The sequence below is a fragment of the Podarcis cretensis genome (assembly GCF_951804945.1).
Source record: "Podarcis cretensis genome assembly, chromosome: 1".
NCBI lineage: Eukaryota > Metazoa > Chordata > Lepidosauria > Squamata > Lacertidae > Podarcis > Podarcis cretensis.
The window spans coordinates 73,859,099-73,880,505 of NC_137170.1; the positions used below are offsets into that span (position 1 = coordinate 73,859,099).

Genomic DNA, 21,407 nt, shown 5'->3' on the forward strand with positions numbered 1-21,407 from the left:
AAAAGACTTGTCGCATGCAGTCATCCTTTGAACCAGACAAAATAATCAATTCCTGGATGTCCTCCACACATTTTTGTAAACTTTTATTAGGAGCACTATCAGATCTCCAATGTGGTGGAGTTTGAATTGTGCAAATACAATTTATGGAGAGCCTACCAGTTACTGTATATTGCCCATAACGACAGCATACATTACTTTGTGGTAAATCATATTCACCCCAGCACTGTCCTCATGCCAATCACTGACTGAGATGAATATTGCTGCATTCTGGAAGTTGCATACGGATGCAAAAATTTCATATTTTCTCTGGATGTAGCTGCATACTGCTAGGAATGCTCCCCTCTTCTTAAAAGTAGCTTGTTTGCTCACTCCTCTGCAATAAATATTTATTTTCCACTAGATGTTACAGCTGACTAATGAATGCTTTTAAAATGCAGGCCACTCTGTATATGGTGTTATCTGTCAGTCAGCTTTTTGAAAGAGCAGAAAAATCTCAGTGCTGAACTGAAAATTGGTGAAAGTTAGGATCTATTAATACCTGCTAGGAGTAATTTTCTCTTTTTAAATGGCAGGTAAAAACCACTTCCTCCTGTGGTTTTGTGGCTGCACTTTGTCAGGTTGCTGCCTTCCAATGAGTCAGTGTTAGGATCTCCTAGCAAGCATCTATTAGTTTGCAGTCTGCTTCTTCCATCCGCTGACCACTGCTACTCATAGGCAGAGGGACTGCAAAAAGGAACTGTAAAGAAGACAGGTTTGATAACTTGAAAGCAGGACTTCTAAGGCTACACATGTACATATTCTGCCCATAGACAAGTGATCCACACACAAAACTGTTCTTCCTATTTGACCTTGATCCTTCTTCCCTTTTGTTTAAAATTTCACTTAACAGTTCTCAGTTTCTGAATCCATGAAGGGGGTGGGGAGTATGATCTGTCATGTCCAGAAACAGAGGAAACTGATATATCCTTCATTAATGTAGAATATGACTAGGTCTCATGACTTGATTCTCAGGCACTGTCACCAAAGGGGACACAGGTGTATCAGAAATGCAGGTGTCTCATTAACAAAGCCAGGAGGTGGGGAGCCTTCACCAATTCATGCTGTTGGATATTTCAGGCAGTGACGGAGGGCTATTCTACAGCATCTTTTCTTCCACATACTCTATGTGAAGCTAAAGAATGGAGAAACACAGCCATGTTGACTGATGCTTGTTTTCTCCTGGACAACAAGACTATAGAAAGGATGATTCCATACCAGAAATTATCAACACTGTTTCAATCTTCTTAATCATTATGAAGAAAAAAAAGACACATTGGATCTCACATGCTGTAACTCAGGGATGGATTAGCCTGAGTTCCACATTCTCATCTCGGCAACTTTCTTGGGACTATAGGCCAGTGGCGGGCAGGACCAGAGGGAAAAGTGTGTGGAGCAAAAAATGTTACTAGGTTCCATACACACACAAACACACACCACTCTATCCTACCGCTCAACAACTTAGAGGCATTATCAAAGTTCAAGGACATGTTCTAACCAGACACACTCAAGGAGGGGGCAAAGCAGAGCCATAAAGGGGTATGGCTTGCGGAAAGTCCAAGGGGCTAGACAGAGAGGCCTGGAGGGTCACAGTTGGTCTCTGGGTCTGAGGTTCCCCATCTGTGCTGTAACTGGTGCATACATGCCTGTTACAGAGAAAGTTTACAAAGGAGCTTTTTGAACTTCTGTGACGTGGTCTGAGAGTCTTATAAAAATTCTCAGCTTTGCATACAGTCTGGAGCAATGAGACTGGCTACTGGATTCAGTGGTGTCATCTCAGACCCCTCCAACTCTTAATGTTCTCTGGATACACATGTCAATCCTAGTTCTTGATTTTTACTTGCCAATGAACATGTGGCTCCTGCATATGATCTCAGTGATGAAGCTGGGATAGAAGGGTTCAGGCAGTCCCTAAAGTACCCTGGAATTAAGTTGTTCAGGGCTTTATAAATTAATAAGGACCTTAAATCTGACTTGGACAAAAGTGCACATGGAGCAACTGCTATGTCACTTACATTGGTACAGTCACACAAAAGGTAGAGGTTTCTAAGCAAGCAAGAATCATTAAAGCAGTTCACAGACACATTCCAACCAAGTTCCCAAGAAGAGCGCAGATCAGAGCTGATGAAGGGTGTGGGAGAGTCTTGAAAGTGAAATAGAGAGGCCTCCAAGCTTGAGTTTGCCTATCCATACTTTACCCTATGAAAGTTCAGCCACAATAAATGCAACAGGCTTCTAGGTGCATGAGACTTTTTGTTGTTTCTATGTATCTAAATGGACATGTTTATTTGGAGTGCAGTAAGTCCTTCTACATGTTTATTTGGAGTGCAGTAAGTCCTTCTACCCTCTATGACTTCAAGAGCCTAAGTCTGTGTACAGGTAAATACTTGGCAACAACTGAAACTTTCATTCCAACGCAAACAGTATTTTTTGATAGCTGGGAATTTTAACTAGAAGCAGGGGTGGGTTGTTAACTCCCCCTTTCCATGCCATGGTGCTGATACACAACATGCCTCACACTGCTTTATTTAAATATAGACTTGACATATTATTCATGTGCTTTGACCTTAAGCCACTATAATGTGGAAGAAAACACATGTCCCAATCCCAAGACTCTTGATTTTGGATGAAGATGCACTGAGTAGTCATTGAAGCAAAAATGTTGCTAGTAAGTGTCAATAGCACTTCAAAGTGAAGACTGCTGAAAACATACCACAATGCAGAAGGATAGAGTTTCTCTGCGCAAGGATAGCATTAGGTATCTGTACAATAAAAAACTTTTATTTCTTAAGCTCTTGTTCTACATTCCTTAACAACACCAGCTTTGAATGGATGTGGCCCAGTATTTACATGCTACTCAAAATGTAAGCCATTAAAAATGTTCAAAAAAGATAAAATGAATCTTCAAGAATAAACTGTTTTTCCCCCTTTGTAACTCTCAGTTTCACCAGTTGTTTCACCAGTATCTGAAGCATTATTGTGAGAATAATTATCAAATATAGAATTTACATATTATCAATGTCCTTTAAGGTTTGGAAAGATAGCATGAAAGAACAAGAAGCAAGTTACATTCTAGGTCTATGCATGTATATGTATATCATAAATCATATCAATTCTTACTGAAAGTTAAATGATTTGTTTCTAAATGCGATTACATCATATGGTTCCTGCCACAGAATATTAACATCCCAAGCAATACAGCATAAAACAAAAGTGAGGCTACAAACCAATGTATATATATCTTACATTTACCTTATATTACATTACCTTACACTGAACTGAACAGACATTCTGAATAGTATTACTATACTTCTGAACAGACATCCCTAGGATTTCACTACAGGTATCAATTTCAACAGTGATAGAAAATATTCTGTTTTATACAAAACGTTGCTGTCAGGGAACTGACATCAGAGCGAAAAGCGGAGGCAGGGCTCCAGAGCGATGCCGGAGAGGGAACCAGTCGGGGGGAAGGAATTCAGCGTGACACCAATAGAGAGGAGATGGAGGAATCGGTGTCAGGGCTCCAAGACCCTTCAACCGAAACCAGCGGAGAGATTGCTGGCACGCCCTTGCCATCCCCTTACTTGCGCAGACACGTTCCGCGCAGGGAACATAGGCGGAGACTTGGGGTCAAGCAGCTTTTATGCTGGAAGAGATTCAAGAAACGCCCACTGGCAGATTCTGCAAGTGACTAACAGGTCACGGAGGGCGAGCTCTAACCCTAAACATGTTTGAGCAAACCATCTAATTGAAGTGGAGGCAGTTTACGCATGAGTAACCACACTATACCATTACAGTTGCTCAGAGTTACCTTAACCTACATATTATGACTTTTCAACAATATGGTATATTAATTTATCATTTAGACATTGACCATTGTAACCTAAATAATATTAGAAAAAAGAGTTGATTTTATTATGTCATCCTCAAAATATTAGCAAACCCCAGAATTCACCAAATATGCCAAAAGTCTCTAGGTTAAGTAATATTAATTACTGTATTTTTTTGGTCCATAAGACGCACCTTTTTCCTCTTAAAAACTAAGGGGAAATGTCTGCGCGTCTTATTTAGCAAATGTGTGGTCTGGGGGGGGGACCCATGCTTCCCCCGCCAGCCCCAACAAGCTCAGGGAGCAGTGGATAGGATGTGCAAAGCCGGGCTTCCCCCACCACCATGGGAGCAGCGGGCAGGCTGCGCCCAGATGCCCCACGCTCCTGAGCAGCTCTGGGGTAGCCCACAAAACCTTCTCCCTCCTCAGGGAAAAGCCTGCAAGCGTCGCACACACACTCCGCACGGCTTGTGAAAGGGAGCGCTGAGCAGAGCCTGATTAAAACAAGGAATTGCACTTGAATAGGAATTTTACCAAATGATTGATTGTAATAAATTTCATTTTATTTAAACAGTGATGAAGCTGGGATAGAAGGGTTCAGGCAGCCCCTAAAGTACCCTGGAATTAAGTTGTTCAGGGTTTTATAAATTAATAAGGACCTTTGAAAGTTATTTACAAAGCCAAATGCAGTTTGGTCTGATAGGTGCTTGCCAATTCCTCACTCCAGCATAATTTTGCAAAACCAGGTGTATTGAGTCTCTGGTGACCTAGTGTGCTATGTGTGGCTTGATGAGTCATAAGTAAGGTCAGGTTGGCTGCAATGTTTCAAGTTCAAATACACACACACCCACACACCAAAAACTTGGAGTTCTGTAGGTACAACAATAGTCCCAAGCAGCCCCAAAGGAGGCTTTATCTTTCCACCAACCCCCATTCTCTCCTGTTCTCATTGTCACTCCACTTTCTGTTCAGCTGTTTGCCTGCTGATCTGAGTGCTGAAAAGCACATAGAGTGGAAAGAGGAAGAGGGAAAGAGATGGTCTTTTAACATCCTATTTCTGACACAACAGTGGGGGCTTCATGGACAACCTGGGCAAGCCCTTGAGGTTGCTATTGCACTTGCAGGTGTGCCATATATGAGACACCAGGGGTAGGGAGAAAGCTTCAATAAAATTTCATTTTATTCTTATACCTTCATACTTTGTAACTGCAAACCTAGCCTTTCAATACTTTCAGGACTTAGGAACTTTATGTAGATTTTGTTAGGCTTAAACAGGTCTCCTCCAAGAAACTGTAGTGCCTAAGGTAGAATAACTAATGGAGACCCCATTCCAGGCAGCAAAAATGAATCAAGCAAGTTATAACTTGCCCTTTAATGGAACTTTACTTAAATGCAGGGCTGAGCCAGGGATTAAGTGGGAGTATCAGAAACTATATATGGTATGGAAATCAATGATTGTTCTATCTACTCAAGAAAATGATAGATCATGAACAGTTATGGGCCTCTGAGACCCAAAGACCATAAAACGGAGTAGGAATTAAGGTTAAGAAATTTGAGATATTTCTGTTCAATGAACTATCAGTGTTGAAAACTTATTTATTTCTTAGTTCTTTAAATCAACAACAACAAAGTCAACATATCACTAATAAACAGAGTAATATATCTGATTTTTTAAAGTCATCATTTGGTATTTCTATGCATGAAGCAAATGAAGTGAATATCCAGATTTCTTTTCTTTTCTTCTTGCACAAGCAAACAAATTTTTAAGAAATGTTTTGACCAGCTGTTCTGGAAATGTTGTAGTAACTGTAACTGAAATTTTTAGTTAGCTGAAATGCAATAAAATATAGTTTTATAGCTCCTATTAAAAGAGTGTTAGGTGTGTGCTGCCCCACAATAAGTTCATGGAGAAAAAATATATCCATAATGTTAGTTAATTAATCATGGGAGTGTAGAGCAATACCCTCTACAGCAATACTGCTTTGCTTTATATTAATCTTCTTTATTTTATTGAAGAGGAGTGTGAACAGAAGGCATTAAGTTCAGTGTTCCTTCTTTCCAAGCCCCATTTTGCCTGCTAGTATGATTTATAATAAAACACTGCATTTTCCAGCTGCATTAATCATAACTGTATTCTCACAGTAAGTTTCAGCTTGCACAGTATTTAGAACTGTAGTCAGGAGAAAGCCAAAAGGACAATATATAAGCAGAAACAAATCAAAATTCAACCTCTACCAATATACCAAACAACTTTCAACTTTGTGATTATTCTTTTAATGAAAGAGGAATGATGATGTTGTGTGAATTCCTGAAGTGGGCAATACATTGCTCTTGAAAGAAAACCGTTCAAGTTCCCCAAGTGGGAGACAGGGAGGTGGTTTGGAATGAAGACTGAGGATTTCTACAAGTGGTTAAACCCCTCTCCCCCTTTTACATTGTCTTGAGAACAATATTTTCCTTCAAGCAGACTATTACAAATATTATTCCTAACATTATCCCCAGTTGAGGAAGACGGGAAGATCTTGAGTTCTTCTGTGATGGAACGGAAATGTTATTATGTATTGAAATGAGTTATATATTTTGTTTTGCTGTGTTATTATGAAATTGTTACTATGTCATTGTTTTGCTTTTTGATTATGAGATTGTTTTTGTAGTGTTTGTTTGAAATGCATTACTGTCTCTTTGTCGTAAGCCGCTTTGAGCATGATTTTTTTGTGTGGGAAAGTGGCATACAAATAAAATGAATGAATGTCTGATGCAGAATGCAGAATGCAGATTTGGACTCCCAGGTCCTAGTCTGACACTCTAAAGCACCACACCACATAATTACCATGTGATTTCTGTAATACAATGTGAAACTTCATGCTCCCCCCCCCCCACATCCAGTTGGAGTGCCACTGTTGTAATCATCCCATAGTTTAAGAACTACTGTTGAAATTTCAAACTCTGATTCAATCGACTGAACTGCACAGTAATCCAGATCTCTCATGCTCTTTGATTTACAAATGCCTAACAAAATAAACCGGAGGTCTATCCAATATGCTGAAGCCTCAAAATGCTCCTCTACTATTACTTTGCCTTTGAAGAGAATGTTCAAGTATTATTCCCTTCAAGCAAAATGAGTCTACTATTTATTTTAAAGTACATTCCTGCTTAGCAAGTTATTTTTATAATATGCAACTGTTAACTGTGTTGTTTATTCTGTGAAGCCCAAATAAGTGCTGACATTTTAACTGTCTGCCAAAAACGTTTCTCAAAATCAATTTTCTGATTTGCCAGTAAAGTAATTATATCATATTTTATACCCTTTCATTAAATTACTTCTGTATGCAAAGCTTCAGCAGTGGATAAACTAGAATGTGCCATCTTCTTGCATTTTGATTTTATCTTATTTAATCCACTGTATTCATACTCATACTTGTAGAGGAAGGAATTATTCTTTCTGCATTAAAAGGACATAGAACAAATCCATGTTCTAACCAGTTTAAAACTGCATGTTTCTAGGTTTATTGGATTAAAATACAGCTTTATCTGGTGGCCTAATGTTCCTCTATGTTTAATATTACACTTTACATTCCCTACATATTCCCTATACAATCCATATGCTCCTATGAATTCTTTATTTAAAATACTAGTGCCTGTCATGCCTGTCATGAAGACATGTGGGAAATGATATATATTGCATAGATGGATAGCACTGTCAGTGGGGTCAATAAAGGCTGATGAGCCTGCCTCTGTCAGAAGCAGAAAGACACAACTCCCAGATTTACTTCTGTTCTAGCTTCTGCTGAGAATAGCAGAAAAAGGAACTATGACAGAACCAAAAGTCAGAAAGTGAACAGGTCACAGTCTACTGAACACAGAAAGAATATAACTTATTTTCCATCTAAACATGTCAGTGTCAAACAATGGAATTTCTCTTTGCATGAAACAGGTCTACTATCCTCAACTATGGAATGACTTCACTTTTAAAAAACCATGTTTAAAAAGTCTAATTCATCTTAACAACATATTCCAACACAATGCATGAAAAATCATGCCAATTATACAATCTTTCAAAATTCTGTGGCGTTTTTCAAAACTTCTGCATTGTGATGATGTTTTTATTACCTTTTTACATGCCAGTCTGGTTATTTTACTGAAATAACCCAAAAATATTTTTCTCTTCTCCCACAACTGATGCTGAACATTATGTGACAACTAAGTATGCACAGACCTCACTGGGGTATTTTTGAGGTATTTTTGCCTTCAAGCATTTTCTTCAAGCTTTCCTCCCTGACCGATTATCACATTTTCATACAGATTCAAATGTGTATTTGCAAAGCTCTATGTATGACTCTAGTTGCACACTACTGGTCTTGAAATTAGTTTTTTGTCTTTTTCTATCATATATACCTGTTATCAAAAGGGACACGGGTGGCGCTGTGGTCTAAAGCACTGAGCCTCTTGGGCTTGCTGATAGGAAGGTCCCCGCAGTTCGAATCCCCGCGATGGGGTGAGCTCCCGTTGCTCTGTCCCAGCTCCTGCCAACCTAGCAGTTTGAAAGCATGCCAGCGCAAGTAGATAAATAGGTACCGCTGCAGCGGGAAGGTAAACGGCGTTTCCATGCACTCTGATTTCTGTCACGGTGCCTCATTGCACCAGAAGCAGTTTAGTAATACTGGTCACGTGACCCAGAAAGCTGTCTGTGGACAAACACTGGCTCCCTTGGCCTGAGCACCGCAACCCCATAGTCGCCTTTGACTGGACGTAACTGTCCAGGGGTCCTTTACCTTTTTACCTTTACTTGTTATCATTGAAAAGGTGAGTTGTTATTTATAAGCTTGTTTTAGAACAAGGGAAAAATTAATGTTACAAGTTTGCCAGGTCCAGAAGGTGGCAGCATCACAATGGGCGTGCTCATTTGGAATGTTGTCCCTAGGGAGGCTCCCTTGACTCCATCATTACATATCTTTAGACACCAGGCAAAATGCCTTTTTAGTCAGACCCTTTTAACTTTCTATGGCCTTTTTGTGAGGGTGAAATGTTTTAACGTACTGTAATTTAAAATATATATATAGAGAGAATTATCTTTTAGGGTTTTTAATGCTGATTTTAATGTATGTATATGTTCATTTTTTGCTTAAAATACTGCAAGTTGCTTTGAGTTGGTGTGGCAAAAAAGCTACCAATAAATTTAAGAAATAAATAAATAATATTCCTCTGTCTAGAATCAGGACTATCAATTATATATTTCAATGAAAAATCCCAAACCATGTAAGGAAAGCTATTTATATATAGAATTACTGTGATTCTATTTTATTTATATTTGCTATTTGCATTTATTTTACTTTTTTGTAACCAAGTTGGTATGAGCAGCAAATGTTACAAGGAACAACAGACAACCCTAAAATGTCTGTCCCAAAATGAACAATGCCATAAAAGTCTTACCCGCCCCCTCCCCAAATTAGGCAACTCCTCAGTCACATAATTCATCTCAATAAAGCACTAAAAGTAATCTCCAATAATGACAAAACTAAGAAACCTGAATGCAATCAGTAATTAGGAGGCAGAAAAACTGACAAGGATTCAGTGTGGATTCTGCTAAAATTAAAAGGGAGCACAGAGAGACTTAGCAAATGTGTTAAGACAGCCTGCCTCCACTCCCATCTGAGACACCAAAAGCACAAACAGAAGCAGGGGGCGCTGTCTTAAAGCCCTCTGAAGAAAGTCTTCACAGCAGCCTCACTCCTCTAAAAACTGATCATTAAAAATTAAAACACTCTTTGAAGTAGCTACCCACTATGCAGCTTTAAGATAGTGAAGAGACTGTCTTCAAGTGGAAGGGGGGAAATAACTTCTTTTCAGAACCCTTGGGATAACTCTGTGGCCCCCAGGCTGGGAACCACTGGTATAATCCATTACATAGTTTTGTGTGTTTGAGTCCCAAATACATATGCTCAGTGTTATTTTTCTAGGAAGAGGTGTCGGAACTCACAACGAACACATCCCTTGTTCTCTTACAATGGCAAAGGGACCCACTTGAGAGGTTCTGGCTGAAAAAAAACCTTCCTATGATACTTCCAGACAACCAGACTAGGGAAGATAACCATAGTGCTCTTCTCATTCTGGAGAAGTCAAGTCATTCTAAAATATTTGCATAAAATGGGAATTGTGCACAGACAAGACATGAAGACCCATAATGTTGTTTATTGTATGTTGTACACAACTAAGTTATACCATAAAATTAATGTATCTAATCTAGTCATATCTATTAATTTCAATGAGACTTTTCTGAGTATGACTAACATTAGATACAAACCTGTGCTTTTAAAATACATAACTGAATGCTCCTAGTCAGCTGCTTTCATGGAATATAAATAATTGTGGTGAATAGATAACTAAAGTTTAAGACAGTCACAACTTCACTGATTAACATATGGAACTGCAGAAAGCTATGAGCTGATGAGTGAGACATGACTTCCAGTCTCCAAATGGATGACCCCATCCTGCATCAAAACCCTTTAGTTGTTGTTTATACTGCTCCTGAGTCCACACATCCAAAATGTGCTCAGAGATGCCTGTCAGAGCTGCACACCCAGGCCAAGCAGTCTCCAAAAGAATGAAGACAGGGACATCTCAAAAGCAGGCAGCCAGATCATGCACAGGCTGTAGCACCCAGGAGCTCAGAATAGCCCCTCACTGGCCTGATCTGGCTGTGCCCCTACTAACTACCCTCCCCGCTTCTGGGTGGCTGTTTTATCAGTGGGCAGGTGCCAGCACCCCTTTTAGATGGGAGCAAAATGTGATTTCTACCTGTAGTGGTTGTCCACCTTCAGGTATAGGAACCTGATCCCCAACTCCCATAAGCATCTGCCATTAGTATGGCCAAAGGCCAGGTCCAACTTCATGTGGAGAGCTCAAAGTCCCCCACCTTTTTCTAAGTAGTGCCTCAATTACCAATGTCTCTAGTTCAATCTTATTCCTAACCCACACTGCTAAGCCAGATGCAGCCTCATTTACATCCAGAAATTACCTTAGCCCTCCGGAAGCTCACACATGCAGTGTCTAATAGTGGAACACCCACCCACACCACAAACTGATTGCTAAGGCTAATTTGTTCATGAGTGGGCAAAATTCTTATTCAGAGATCAATATGCGATCAGCTAGTCTCACACTGCTGAGGAAAAGTAAGCATTCTGGTTGGCCACTCAGAACAGGATGTTAGACTATACAGGCCTTGGTCTAATCCAGTAGGACTCTTCTTATGTTCGTATGTTAACAATGGAGAAATCCAGGATTTTAGTATAGCTGCAAATAGGTAGAAGCAAGTACCCTCGCAGACAAATGGCAGCAACAATGGGCATGTGTTCCTCTCTTTACTATCAATGTACTTCAATAGGTTTCATCACCAGATAATGAGGTGAGTTTCCATGGGTTTCTTATCTCTGTAGACTCAAATGCCAATTACATTCCTTCAATATAGAAAGTGCCTAAGTCCTTCTCAGGCCATTTAGGGTTTTTTATATACATATAAATAAACATATTTCCAGATAAATACTAGGGAGTCCTGCATTTAATTTTGGGTAGGCCTGCTTTGCTTCCAAACTAATGGGCAGTTCATCACCTGAGTTTGCAGTTAGAGGGAATGACCCACACTCTCTACACAATGCTCCTCATATGCCAGGTAGTGTAAACTAAACATATTCACCATGATTCCTTCAGGGGATTTAATATTAGCGATCACAACTGCAAACATCCCAAGTCCTATCACCAGGTACATTCTTATGTTTAGACACATTAATTATTAACTCCCTCTTTTACTCTCTTCCTCAAACGCATTTCAAACACATGAGTAATTTTACAGAAATTCTGAACTCTAGTTTTCGCTTCTTTTTACAACCTTGCACCAGAAAGAGGCAAAGGTTTCGGATACAGACACGGTAAACAAAGACTGCATTCCTTTAAAAAGGTGTGCCAGAAACCAAAGACAGTTAGTGAAAGCTGAGAAAGAAACTTGTTTAACTTCTATTTGTTCTTTATTACACTTCAGTCATCAACACAAGGAACATAATTTAACAGAAATCTTTGAACCTTCGAGCCATGTTACAACATGCCTGGAAAAGTTACATGAGAAACTATTTCTAAAGGCAATATTGATCTCTTGCTTAGCAGAGGAAACCACCTACAAAAATGCAGGAATCATTCTTCTTATAAGCATTCACTAATTTCCCCATATGTAAATATTTTGAACATGCCTTGCCCTATAGCTTTGAAAGTATAATCAAGTCACCAGAAAACTGATTTACCAGGATCATGTTCTCTGGGACTAAACAGGTTTCTTTTAATAGGAACCTAACAGCACTAAAACAGACACATATTTGACACAGCATGACAAAACAACCATCCAAATGCACTACAGACACTGTTTTAAAAAACTGAATGATAAACGATTCACTTTTGTTCCATTCAAAACATTAGGAAGCTTCAAATACCTGACCATGGAAACATCAGCTACCCGTTTAAAATGCAACATCTTTTTAAAACACTGAATAGAGATTAGCACAGAAAAGCACACCATAATTTTACCATTAAATATTGCCTTTGTTCTCCAGTTCTAAGTCTTTTCAGGCAAATGTTCATACTGCTATCCGTAAGAGAAGCACCACACTGCAGTTTTACAAAACTAAATACATATACTAAATCTAAACATGTACATACCTGCATGACACTTGGAAGAATGGATGTTCTGGCTGAGAAACAGAGTTTGAAAATCCAGCTTTACTCCCCATTGTGTTCGTGTACTAGAATCACTTACATTTCTTTCATATTCCATACGTTAAAACCAGAGTATTAAAACACCCACATCCATCTGTACAGCATCATTCAGCATCGTTCAGCAGCCTACTAAAAAAAGCCAAGAGCACTCTGAGCTGGTCTTAAAATTCTGACCGCATATCTGATTGCTTCTTCCTCAACGGCAAAATTTCCCACTATCAACAGTCTTCTAAATACTATATACCACAAAATATAGAAACATATGGTTGTATAAGCAAGGAATAAGCATCTTATTCCCAACTGGATATAAAATCTTGTACTGTATTCTTCTTTCAGAGACAAGGCTTGGAATGCTGTAATGAGAACAAGAGAGAGAAAAAGAGCAAGAGACCTCGTATCTTAAACAGCAGCGTGGTTTGGCTGTCAGCCAGCAACCAGCAGAACTTATTGCCAATGCTGCAAATCCCTCCTATCAGCTAATGAAGATCAAGACTGCAGGTGAAACATGATTTTTATCTCTATGACAAGGATTCCCTTGGAAATACAAAGATATATGACCTTGAATTCTGTAAAGGAAATTAAAAACAGCAACGATTTAAACCAAATGGCACCGTTTGTATAATATTATCTACCATAGCTAATGTTTCTGCATATCATAGCAATGCAAGAATTCACTGGGTTAAAGTCTTAAAAAGCACATAGGTTTAATTAGCTGCTTTTATTTTTTTTAAATGGTCATAAATTCCTATTGATTTCTATAAGATCACATATAAGCCATTTCAGAGGAAAGTAATAATATCTGGAACTATCAACAGAAAGTATGAACAATAGTAAATTCATCTATTTCAACCTCTTCTGCAATGCCAATAAAACTTTAACATCACATACACAACAGTCAAAGACACTACTATGAGCACTTACATTCTGAACTGGCAGCAGGCTAGCAAACTGAAAGCACAGCCATGCCTGAAAATAGTGCTGGATTTAATATGCTAAGGAGGAATGCCATTCTAAAAAATTCCTTACAAGACTGTGAGGTCTATACCACAGTCGTGGGAGGTTTAAAATTAATGCAGATAATTGGTGTAGGTGACAGAGGGTGCTGTGCATAGTCAGTTGAACAGCACTATATGCGGAAACCCAGGATGTATTGAGTTCTCACACAAGAAGGGCTTGGCTGAAGACTGCAGACAAGACAAGCGAAAAATTCTCATTTCCCACCGTGCTGGGAGCAGTGGGGGGAGGCGTTCTCCCACAATTTGTGACTGTAGGGGATGATGAGGGTGCCTGGGATCTTGGGAGCCAATCAGCACCTAGCTAGGCTCCTGAGGGGCAGAATTCAAAGTGGACCTGGGTGAGAACTCCTATCCAGCTCCATTCAAGGGATGGTTTTAGGCTTTGCTATGGACATCTGTTGGTTGCTGGTTACAGGCAGGATGTGAATTTTCCTAAAGACAAATTGACTGGTTTTGCCTACGTCATAGCAATGTTGCAACTTTTGGGTGAAGAGGCATTGGGTTGGATCCTTAGTTGTGACAGGCAAGAAAAGGTCTCTGCTCACTTGGTCAAGATCATTCTCTGCTGGCACTGGGCGCCAGTCAGGCTGGCAAAAAATAATACCCCCCTTTCCCCTTTCTGACAGATGTCAGGGGGTTCAGGAACTTATCCAGGGTTGCGTTTCCTTGGAATAAAGGACAACAGAAACTGTGGTGTCTTTAGGCACAGTTTAGTTTACTTTCACATATGTACAACCAGGGATGTGCTCTATGGGGACCTGGCTTCAGGCACAAGGCTCATTGGCAGACCAACTCTGTGTTACAAAGATGTCTGCAAACGTGACATGAAGACTAGCAAACTTAACCCTGCTCTGTGGGAATCCCTTGCAGATGACTGCAGTGCCTGGAGAAAAACAGTCAGGTTATGCATCCATAGCAATGACCAGAGGAGGGATGACTACTGAGAGGAGCACAGAGAGAAGAAATGCCATGGTGCATCTGCAGCAACACAACCAAACGCATTCATCTCCCCCAGCTGCAACAAAACATGTCTCTCCTGTATTGGTCTCCACAGCCACAGCAAACACTGCTACTGTCCACCGGTTTGACTTCACTCCAAAGGTGTATTGTCTCCAGAGACAGACTGATGACAACAACATACAACAGGAACCTAAGGAGTTTGCTTCCCCACTAGGTTTCCAGGTGATCCCCAGAGCCCAGCAGAGCAAATGTGTCTCTGTCTCTTTAGCTTCTGCCTGCTTTCTTGCTCAACTGACAAACTCTAGCTATTGTCCTTCTAAGTGACAACCAGATAAAGAGGGTGCCCACCCATTTGCCCAGAGGATACCATCACTTATTAGGACTCATCCACACTTCTGCTTGCCCCATGCCTTGAGCAGTTTTGCCTTTGCCCTGTCACTTTCCCCTAGAAAACCCGTTCTTTAGCGCTAAATTGAAACAAATGGCAATCTGTGGCAAATCTGGTTGCTGTTTGTTCCAATTCAATTCTAAACTGTGGATTTTTTTGGGGGGTGGGGGGAGCAAAAGGATGTGCGGGTGAACCCTAAGTAGTAGCTCTTGTAGCCCAGGGCATTCTTTCTGGATGCTGATCATGGTGCTTAACTGCTCAGCCCAACCAACAGTCATTGCCTACACAAAGAGAGTGATTTAGCAAGCTGACCAAAAAACCCCAAACCTATACCTACTCTGATCCATGATATCATATCAAAATTTTAAAGACTGCCTACAGCTCTTTTTGCCTGAGGCTGTTATTCAAAACATCTTGGTTAAAATTAATCTTCCTAAAGTATGACCAGAAAGCCAATTTTAGAAAAATTAAAGTGAGACCAAACATAGTAACCTTTTTAAATCTTAAAGTTTTACTTTACAAATAAAACTAAGACTGTATGCATTGCAAGTGAACTCCCAGAATATTCTTCCCTACCAGTCTAAACAATATGAGTGAAATAATTTTAAATCATTTCACATTCCTACACATGCCAGCATTAATAACACAAACTTAAACTGGGCAGATGAAACTAGGTTTCCAGACTGTCAACTGATGAGTCATGCCATCCATAAGAGTTGTAGATTAGACCTTTGGCACTTTCCTTAAAGTTATTTCATCGCAGTACTATCTGTTCAGACACAATTAGAAAAGTTGAATATTATATGTCATTAAAAAAATTTAAGTGTCTGAACTTAAGTACTGTAATGTCCTTTTAAGTGTTCAAAGTTTTTGTATCACTTTCAAGTGCTCAAAGTCTTTCATATGCATTATATAACTGTAATCCTTGCAACAAACCTGCAAGATAAAGTAGTATTATTTTCCATATGCTGACTGCTGAGGGAAATTGGCTTATCCAAGCCCATATTGTGAGCACACAGGAAATAAAATATTCCATCCAGTGGCGTAGCGTGGGGGGTGCAGGGGGGGCCGGCTGCACCGGGCGCAACATCTGGGGGTTAGGGAAATCCACGGGTTAGGGGGCGCAAATCCACGGGTTAGGGGGCGCAAATCCATGGGTTAGGGGGTGCAAATTACTTGCCTTGCCCCGGGTGCTGATAACCCATGCTACGCCACTGATTCCATCCAAGGACTTCCTGACTAGTAGCTCATTCTTTTAACCTCTTACTTCACCAGCACTGTCAATGTACTCTGAAAATTGTGTACTGTTCTATAAAGTATGTTAAACCAACTTATACAACAAAAAGCTGCTGTATTCATGCAGTCTCTGTCTGAAAATCCACCATGGTGTAAGTCCACCATTTGCCTATTTAGCATTTGCTTTACAAGCAAAGTTGCTCAGATTCTGCTGTACTTAAGGCTCTAGTTTAAATGCTGAGATTGTCATAGAATCATAGAATTCTATGACCTAGTCTAACCCCATGCAATGCAGGAATCTCAACTAAAAATTAAAAACCTCCAGTGAAGGAGAAAGTCTGTTCTACTATGGAACAGCTCTTACCATCAGAAAGGTGAGTCCAGCACCTTCTGAGGGAGTCCGGAGGACTTGAACTCACTTCTGTCTGCTTATTTTGACTGGTTTCAGTTGGTCCACCATAAAGATATAGGGTACAATTTGAAGTCACACTAAGGCTTTCCCAAAACAAAAATCTCCTTTCTCTCTCACCCCCATGCGTTCTGTTCTGGAGAGTTCTTCCACCAGATTAGGGGAGAGCATGAAGCAAGGAGAAGGGAAGTCCCATGCACTATGGGAACTCATTGTGCTGGCTTCTGATAACGTGATCTCTTAGTTGAATGTAGCCTATAATGTCAATGGTTTTCCTGTATTGGCAGGTTGAACTAGATGAGCTTTGAGATCCCTTCCAACTGTATGATTTTGTGCGGTTGAAAGCAACTAGTAGATTCAGAAGAACCAACAGGATGCATTCCTCCTGATTAAGATAATCCACAGGAGCACCAGGGCAGTTTCAGTTCCAAACCTGGGTAAAAGTAATCACTATAACTGAAGAATATCAGGAGTTCAGATATCACAACATGTTCCATGATTCCTCCAAGTGGACTAAAGTTTGCTGGTGCTTCCATTTTTTAAAATGGGAAGCATGGTATCTTTCTAGTCCAGAGGGGTCACCTGCTCTGTCATTTATTATTTTTACTATCCAGTAGCAGGTCTGATTAGCCAAGGTGGGCACTGATGGAAAAAAACTAGTTGTGGATATCACACATCCAAAAATATTGTCCACAGCTCCAGGTTGCACAAACTGAAAGATATCAATAATCCAAACACACAAGGACTAGCGGAAATTCAATCACATCCAAATCCATATCTAGAGTGAAAATGCCATCCAAATCAGAATAGTTGCAAATGATCTAATCTGTAATGTGTGAAGCATATGGGACACAGCAGAGCAGAGGGTGTGCAAAGAGCTCCTAACCACACAGCAGTGGCGTAGCGTGGGGGTGCAGGGGGGGCCGGCCGCACCGGGCGCAACATCTGGGGGTTAGGGTTAGGGGGCGCAAATCCACGGGTTAGGGGGCGCAAATTACTTGCCTTGCCCCGGGTGCTGACAACCCACGCTACGCCACTGCCACACAGGAGAGTTTCTGTGAATGGAACTACATTCACCCAATGGCAAAAGATCGACACCATACCATATTTGACATCGTAATTGCCACAGTCTATAGCCATGATCCGTTAGTTTTCATCATGAGCCTTCTATCATTGCCACAGTCTTCACTGCCCCCAAGCTCCTCAGAAAACAAAGGGGATCCTTGGGCTCTAGCCAGTAGAAAATTCTAAGCGTGATTGTGCCAAATGCTTAGGCCACTTTCCTTTTTCAGGAGGTAAACTATGTTTTCTACAGTATTACCAGCTATGCTTGCAGAGTAATGAATCCATAAGAGCCATCTAAGAACCATAATAATCTTTCAGCATCCAAGGCAAACATTATTGATGGGTGCCCTCCCAATCACTGCAGAATTACTTTCATTTCATTTTCATCATATTCTGTATTAATCTCTTATGCTGCATCCGAAACATTTATTTTTATTTTTTATTCCACTGCTTTGGGTTAAAACCCAATGTTAACTGATGAATCAGGTTCTGTGAGATCCTGGGATAATCTGAAGAAAGATTTGCCCTACTTCCTAAACTGCTCCCAAAAAATAGCTCCTGGACAGGATTTCTTGTACTTTCCCCAGAGCTGCATTCTCACCTCCTCTCCTTATTTCTCTGCCTACCCCTCAAGGATCATTTTTCAATTGTCTTTCCAACTTCGGAGCAGTCCATTCTCAGCACTGCCAACCCAACCGATTGTATGATATAAGCACAAAAGTAATTTCTGCCACCTTAGCAGTTTGTTTAAACGCAGGTCTGGCTATGAGAACATAATTTGTTTCTGATAATTATTTTCAACTCTCTGACTATTCAGTTGTCTGATTATCCAGTTTTCCGATTATCTGATTACGCAAGTCTCTGACTGTCCGATTGACTTGCTGACTTTCTGCCACAGGTGGTTGGAACTAAAGGTGGAGATAGTGGCGAAGCTGCATATTCCGGCACTGGGGGTGGAGAGCAGGCGGGGGCGGGGCTGGCACGCATCCCAGGGGCGTGGTGTGCGTCCTGGGGGCGTGATATACCACCCACAGAGGTGTGGTGTGCATCCTGGGGCCGTGGCGTGGCACCTGCAGGGGTGTGGCACCCAGCGCGGTGAGGGTGTGTACGGCACGTGTCCGGGGGGTGACAGTGATGGTACCCCCCAATGGTCCCCCCACCCCGTTCCTCCGCCAGTGGGTGGAGACAACATCAAAAACAGACTATTGATTATAGGAAGAATGAACAGGGTTTCAGGGGTCTTTCCCCGAGTAAAATCTGAGGCGATAATCACAAGTGGGAACACCCAACCCCAGACCAAATTGAAACAGGAAAGATGCATGGACTTAAAAGGGAAAGTGTGGCTGAGCGGGGAACTCTGCATGTTTTCTGGAAAGGGGACTATCACAGGTTTCACTTATCTCCTAGCTACTTTTATCTGCTTATAATCAGATCTCTTCTGATCATTGACCTATTTGATTTCAGCACTTTGTTTGTCTAGAATTCCTGAAACCTACCAAACTTTTTTGTTTGATTGATTCATTTGTGTTATTTTGAAAGGTTACTCTTGTGTTTTGTAATGTTCTTGATGAAAACCTGCATAAATCACATATCACAGAACCTCAAAAGCAAATATACAATCTTTGCAATACAGAAAATAGGCAACTATGTTCTGTTTCTGGCTGTAATTTTAGCAACTGATTTTGTGATTATGTTTGTTATTTGAAAGTAATGTATGTGTATCATGAGTGATTAGGAGTCCTCTTATGGATTATTTTTGGCACACTTTGGTATCGTTGCTGGTTTGTTAAAAGTTCTGTTTGTTAAAGTTAAGATTACATGTTATCACTGTGGTGTTTTATACTGGTATTGGCAGAATGAATATCTTATTGTAATGCATAAGTGCAAAATTGGCAGTAGCAGCTGGTTGGGCAGAATTGACTTAGCTGGCTTCCCAATGTGGGGGGTGGGAGAGGGGCAGAGGGAAGTTGGCAGGGAGGGAGAGGTGTGATGCAGGTGCCCAATGGAGCCAATCTGTTGCTCCCTCACCTGTGCCTGCATTGCTTCAACCTCCCAGCCGATTTGCTCCCCCCTCTCTCAGTTACTAGCAGCTACTTCCATCTTGGGAAGCCAGGTAAACAGCACTGACCTGCTGGCTACTGTCGTTGTTGTTTAGTCATGTCCGACTCTTCGTGACCCCATGGACCAGAGCACGCCCGGCACTCCTGTCTTCCACTGCCTCCCGCAGTTTGGTCAAACTCATGTTAGTAGCTTCGAGAACACTGCCCAACCATCTCGTCCTCTGTCATCCCCTTCTCAAATCTTTCCCAACACCAAGGTCTTTTCCAGGGAGTCTTCTCTTCCCGTGAGGTGACCAAAGTATTGGAGCCTCAGCTTCAGGATCTGTCCTTCCAGTGAGCACTCAGGGCTGATTTCCTTAAGAATGCATAGGTTTGATCTTCTTGCAGTCCATGGGACTCTCAAGAGTCTCCTCCAGCACCATAATTCAAAAGCATCAATTATTCGGCGATCAGCCTTCTTTATGGTCCAGCTCTCACTTCCATACATCACTAATGGGAAAACCATAGCTTTAACTATACGGACCTTTGTTGGCAAGGTGATGTCTCTGCTTTTTAAGATGCTGTCTAGGTTTGCAATCGCTTTTCTCCCAAGAAGCAGGCGTCTTTTAATTTCATGACTGCTGTCACCATCTGCAGTGATCATGGAGCCCAAGAAAGTAAAATCTCTGGCTACTACTGTCCCCCCAAATAAGAGCTTTCTAAGCTTTAAGGCACCTTTTTCTTTATGACAGCTCCAATTATGTTGGTCCCAATCCACATCAGTTGGCATGCCAACCAACCAACCAGCAGATCTCATGCTAAGAAAAGACAGTAGGCTGTCATAGTTAACAGATCTTGGAGCAATTATTCAAAAATTAATGTGGATGTACAGAGATATGGAGATAGCAGCTATCAGCAGAGCTATTGTTTAGAAAGAAATGAGTGACTCTGCAGACATGGTGAACCAGGAACAGAGTTGAGGATGCCAAGGAATATAAATAAACAAACAAACAAACAAACAGAAATAGTGGTGGAGCATAGCCAGCTGGGAAGGAAAGTTAGGCCTGGCACTTCCGGAGGCGACGCGAATGGCAATGGCGGTCCTCCTTGCGCTGTGAGGAGGAAGCTCCGCGGAAACGGGTCGTCCGCTACGGCGAAGCGGAGACCCGCACCGAAAAACCACAGGCAGCAAGAGCCTGTGGCCGTGGGACTCGGCGGGCGCCAGAAGCGTCCCCCGAAACGGAGAAGGGATCCCGTAAAGGGTCTCTGAACGTGGAGGGGGTATCGCGGCGCTGTGAGTCGATCGCTATTCCTGTGGAGTGAAGCCGCATAGCCGCTGCCGGTGAGCGCTGACCTTTTTTCCTGGAAACATCTGATTTGGAAAAGAACAACCCGTGAGTAAGAAAAGATAGTAAGAATTGGAAACTAAATTATTATAAATTCGGCTAAAAGCGGGAGATGCAAACAGGAAGTCCGTCTTCCGCTTCTGCTTAAGATCTAAAGCAAAGGACTTTGATGTTTTGGAGCCTTTGAAGAGGCGTTAAAAACAACTATTCTGTGCATCCGTTGAAGCTGCATCTATGCAAAATTGGGATTTAACTTCTTTTAAGTGACTTATTTTTTTATATGAACTGTGTTTTACCTCTCCTTTTGGAATTACAATCTTATT

General features: G+C 41.1%; 1 protein-coding gene across 12 annotated transcripts in view; it reads right to left on the reverse strand.

Annotated features, from left to right (window-relative positions):
* Positions 1 to 21,407, reverse strand: part of PLEKHA7 (pleckstrin homology domain containing A7) — a 173,086-nt gene that overhangs the window by 95,727 nt on the left and 55,952 nt on the right. The window contains exon 1 of one of the 12 annotated variants that reach the window (XM_079965744.1): positions 12,569 to 12,995. The exons of the other annotated variants lie outside the window; for them this stretch is intronic. Coding sequence (XP_079821870.1) covers positions 12,569 to 12,639 — 71 coding nt within the window. The 5' untranslated portion in view covers positions 12,640 to 12,995. Of the gene's footprint in view, positions 1 to 12,568; positions 12,996 to 21,407 lie in introns of those variants that run through there. 12 annotated transcript variants of the gene reach the window in all.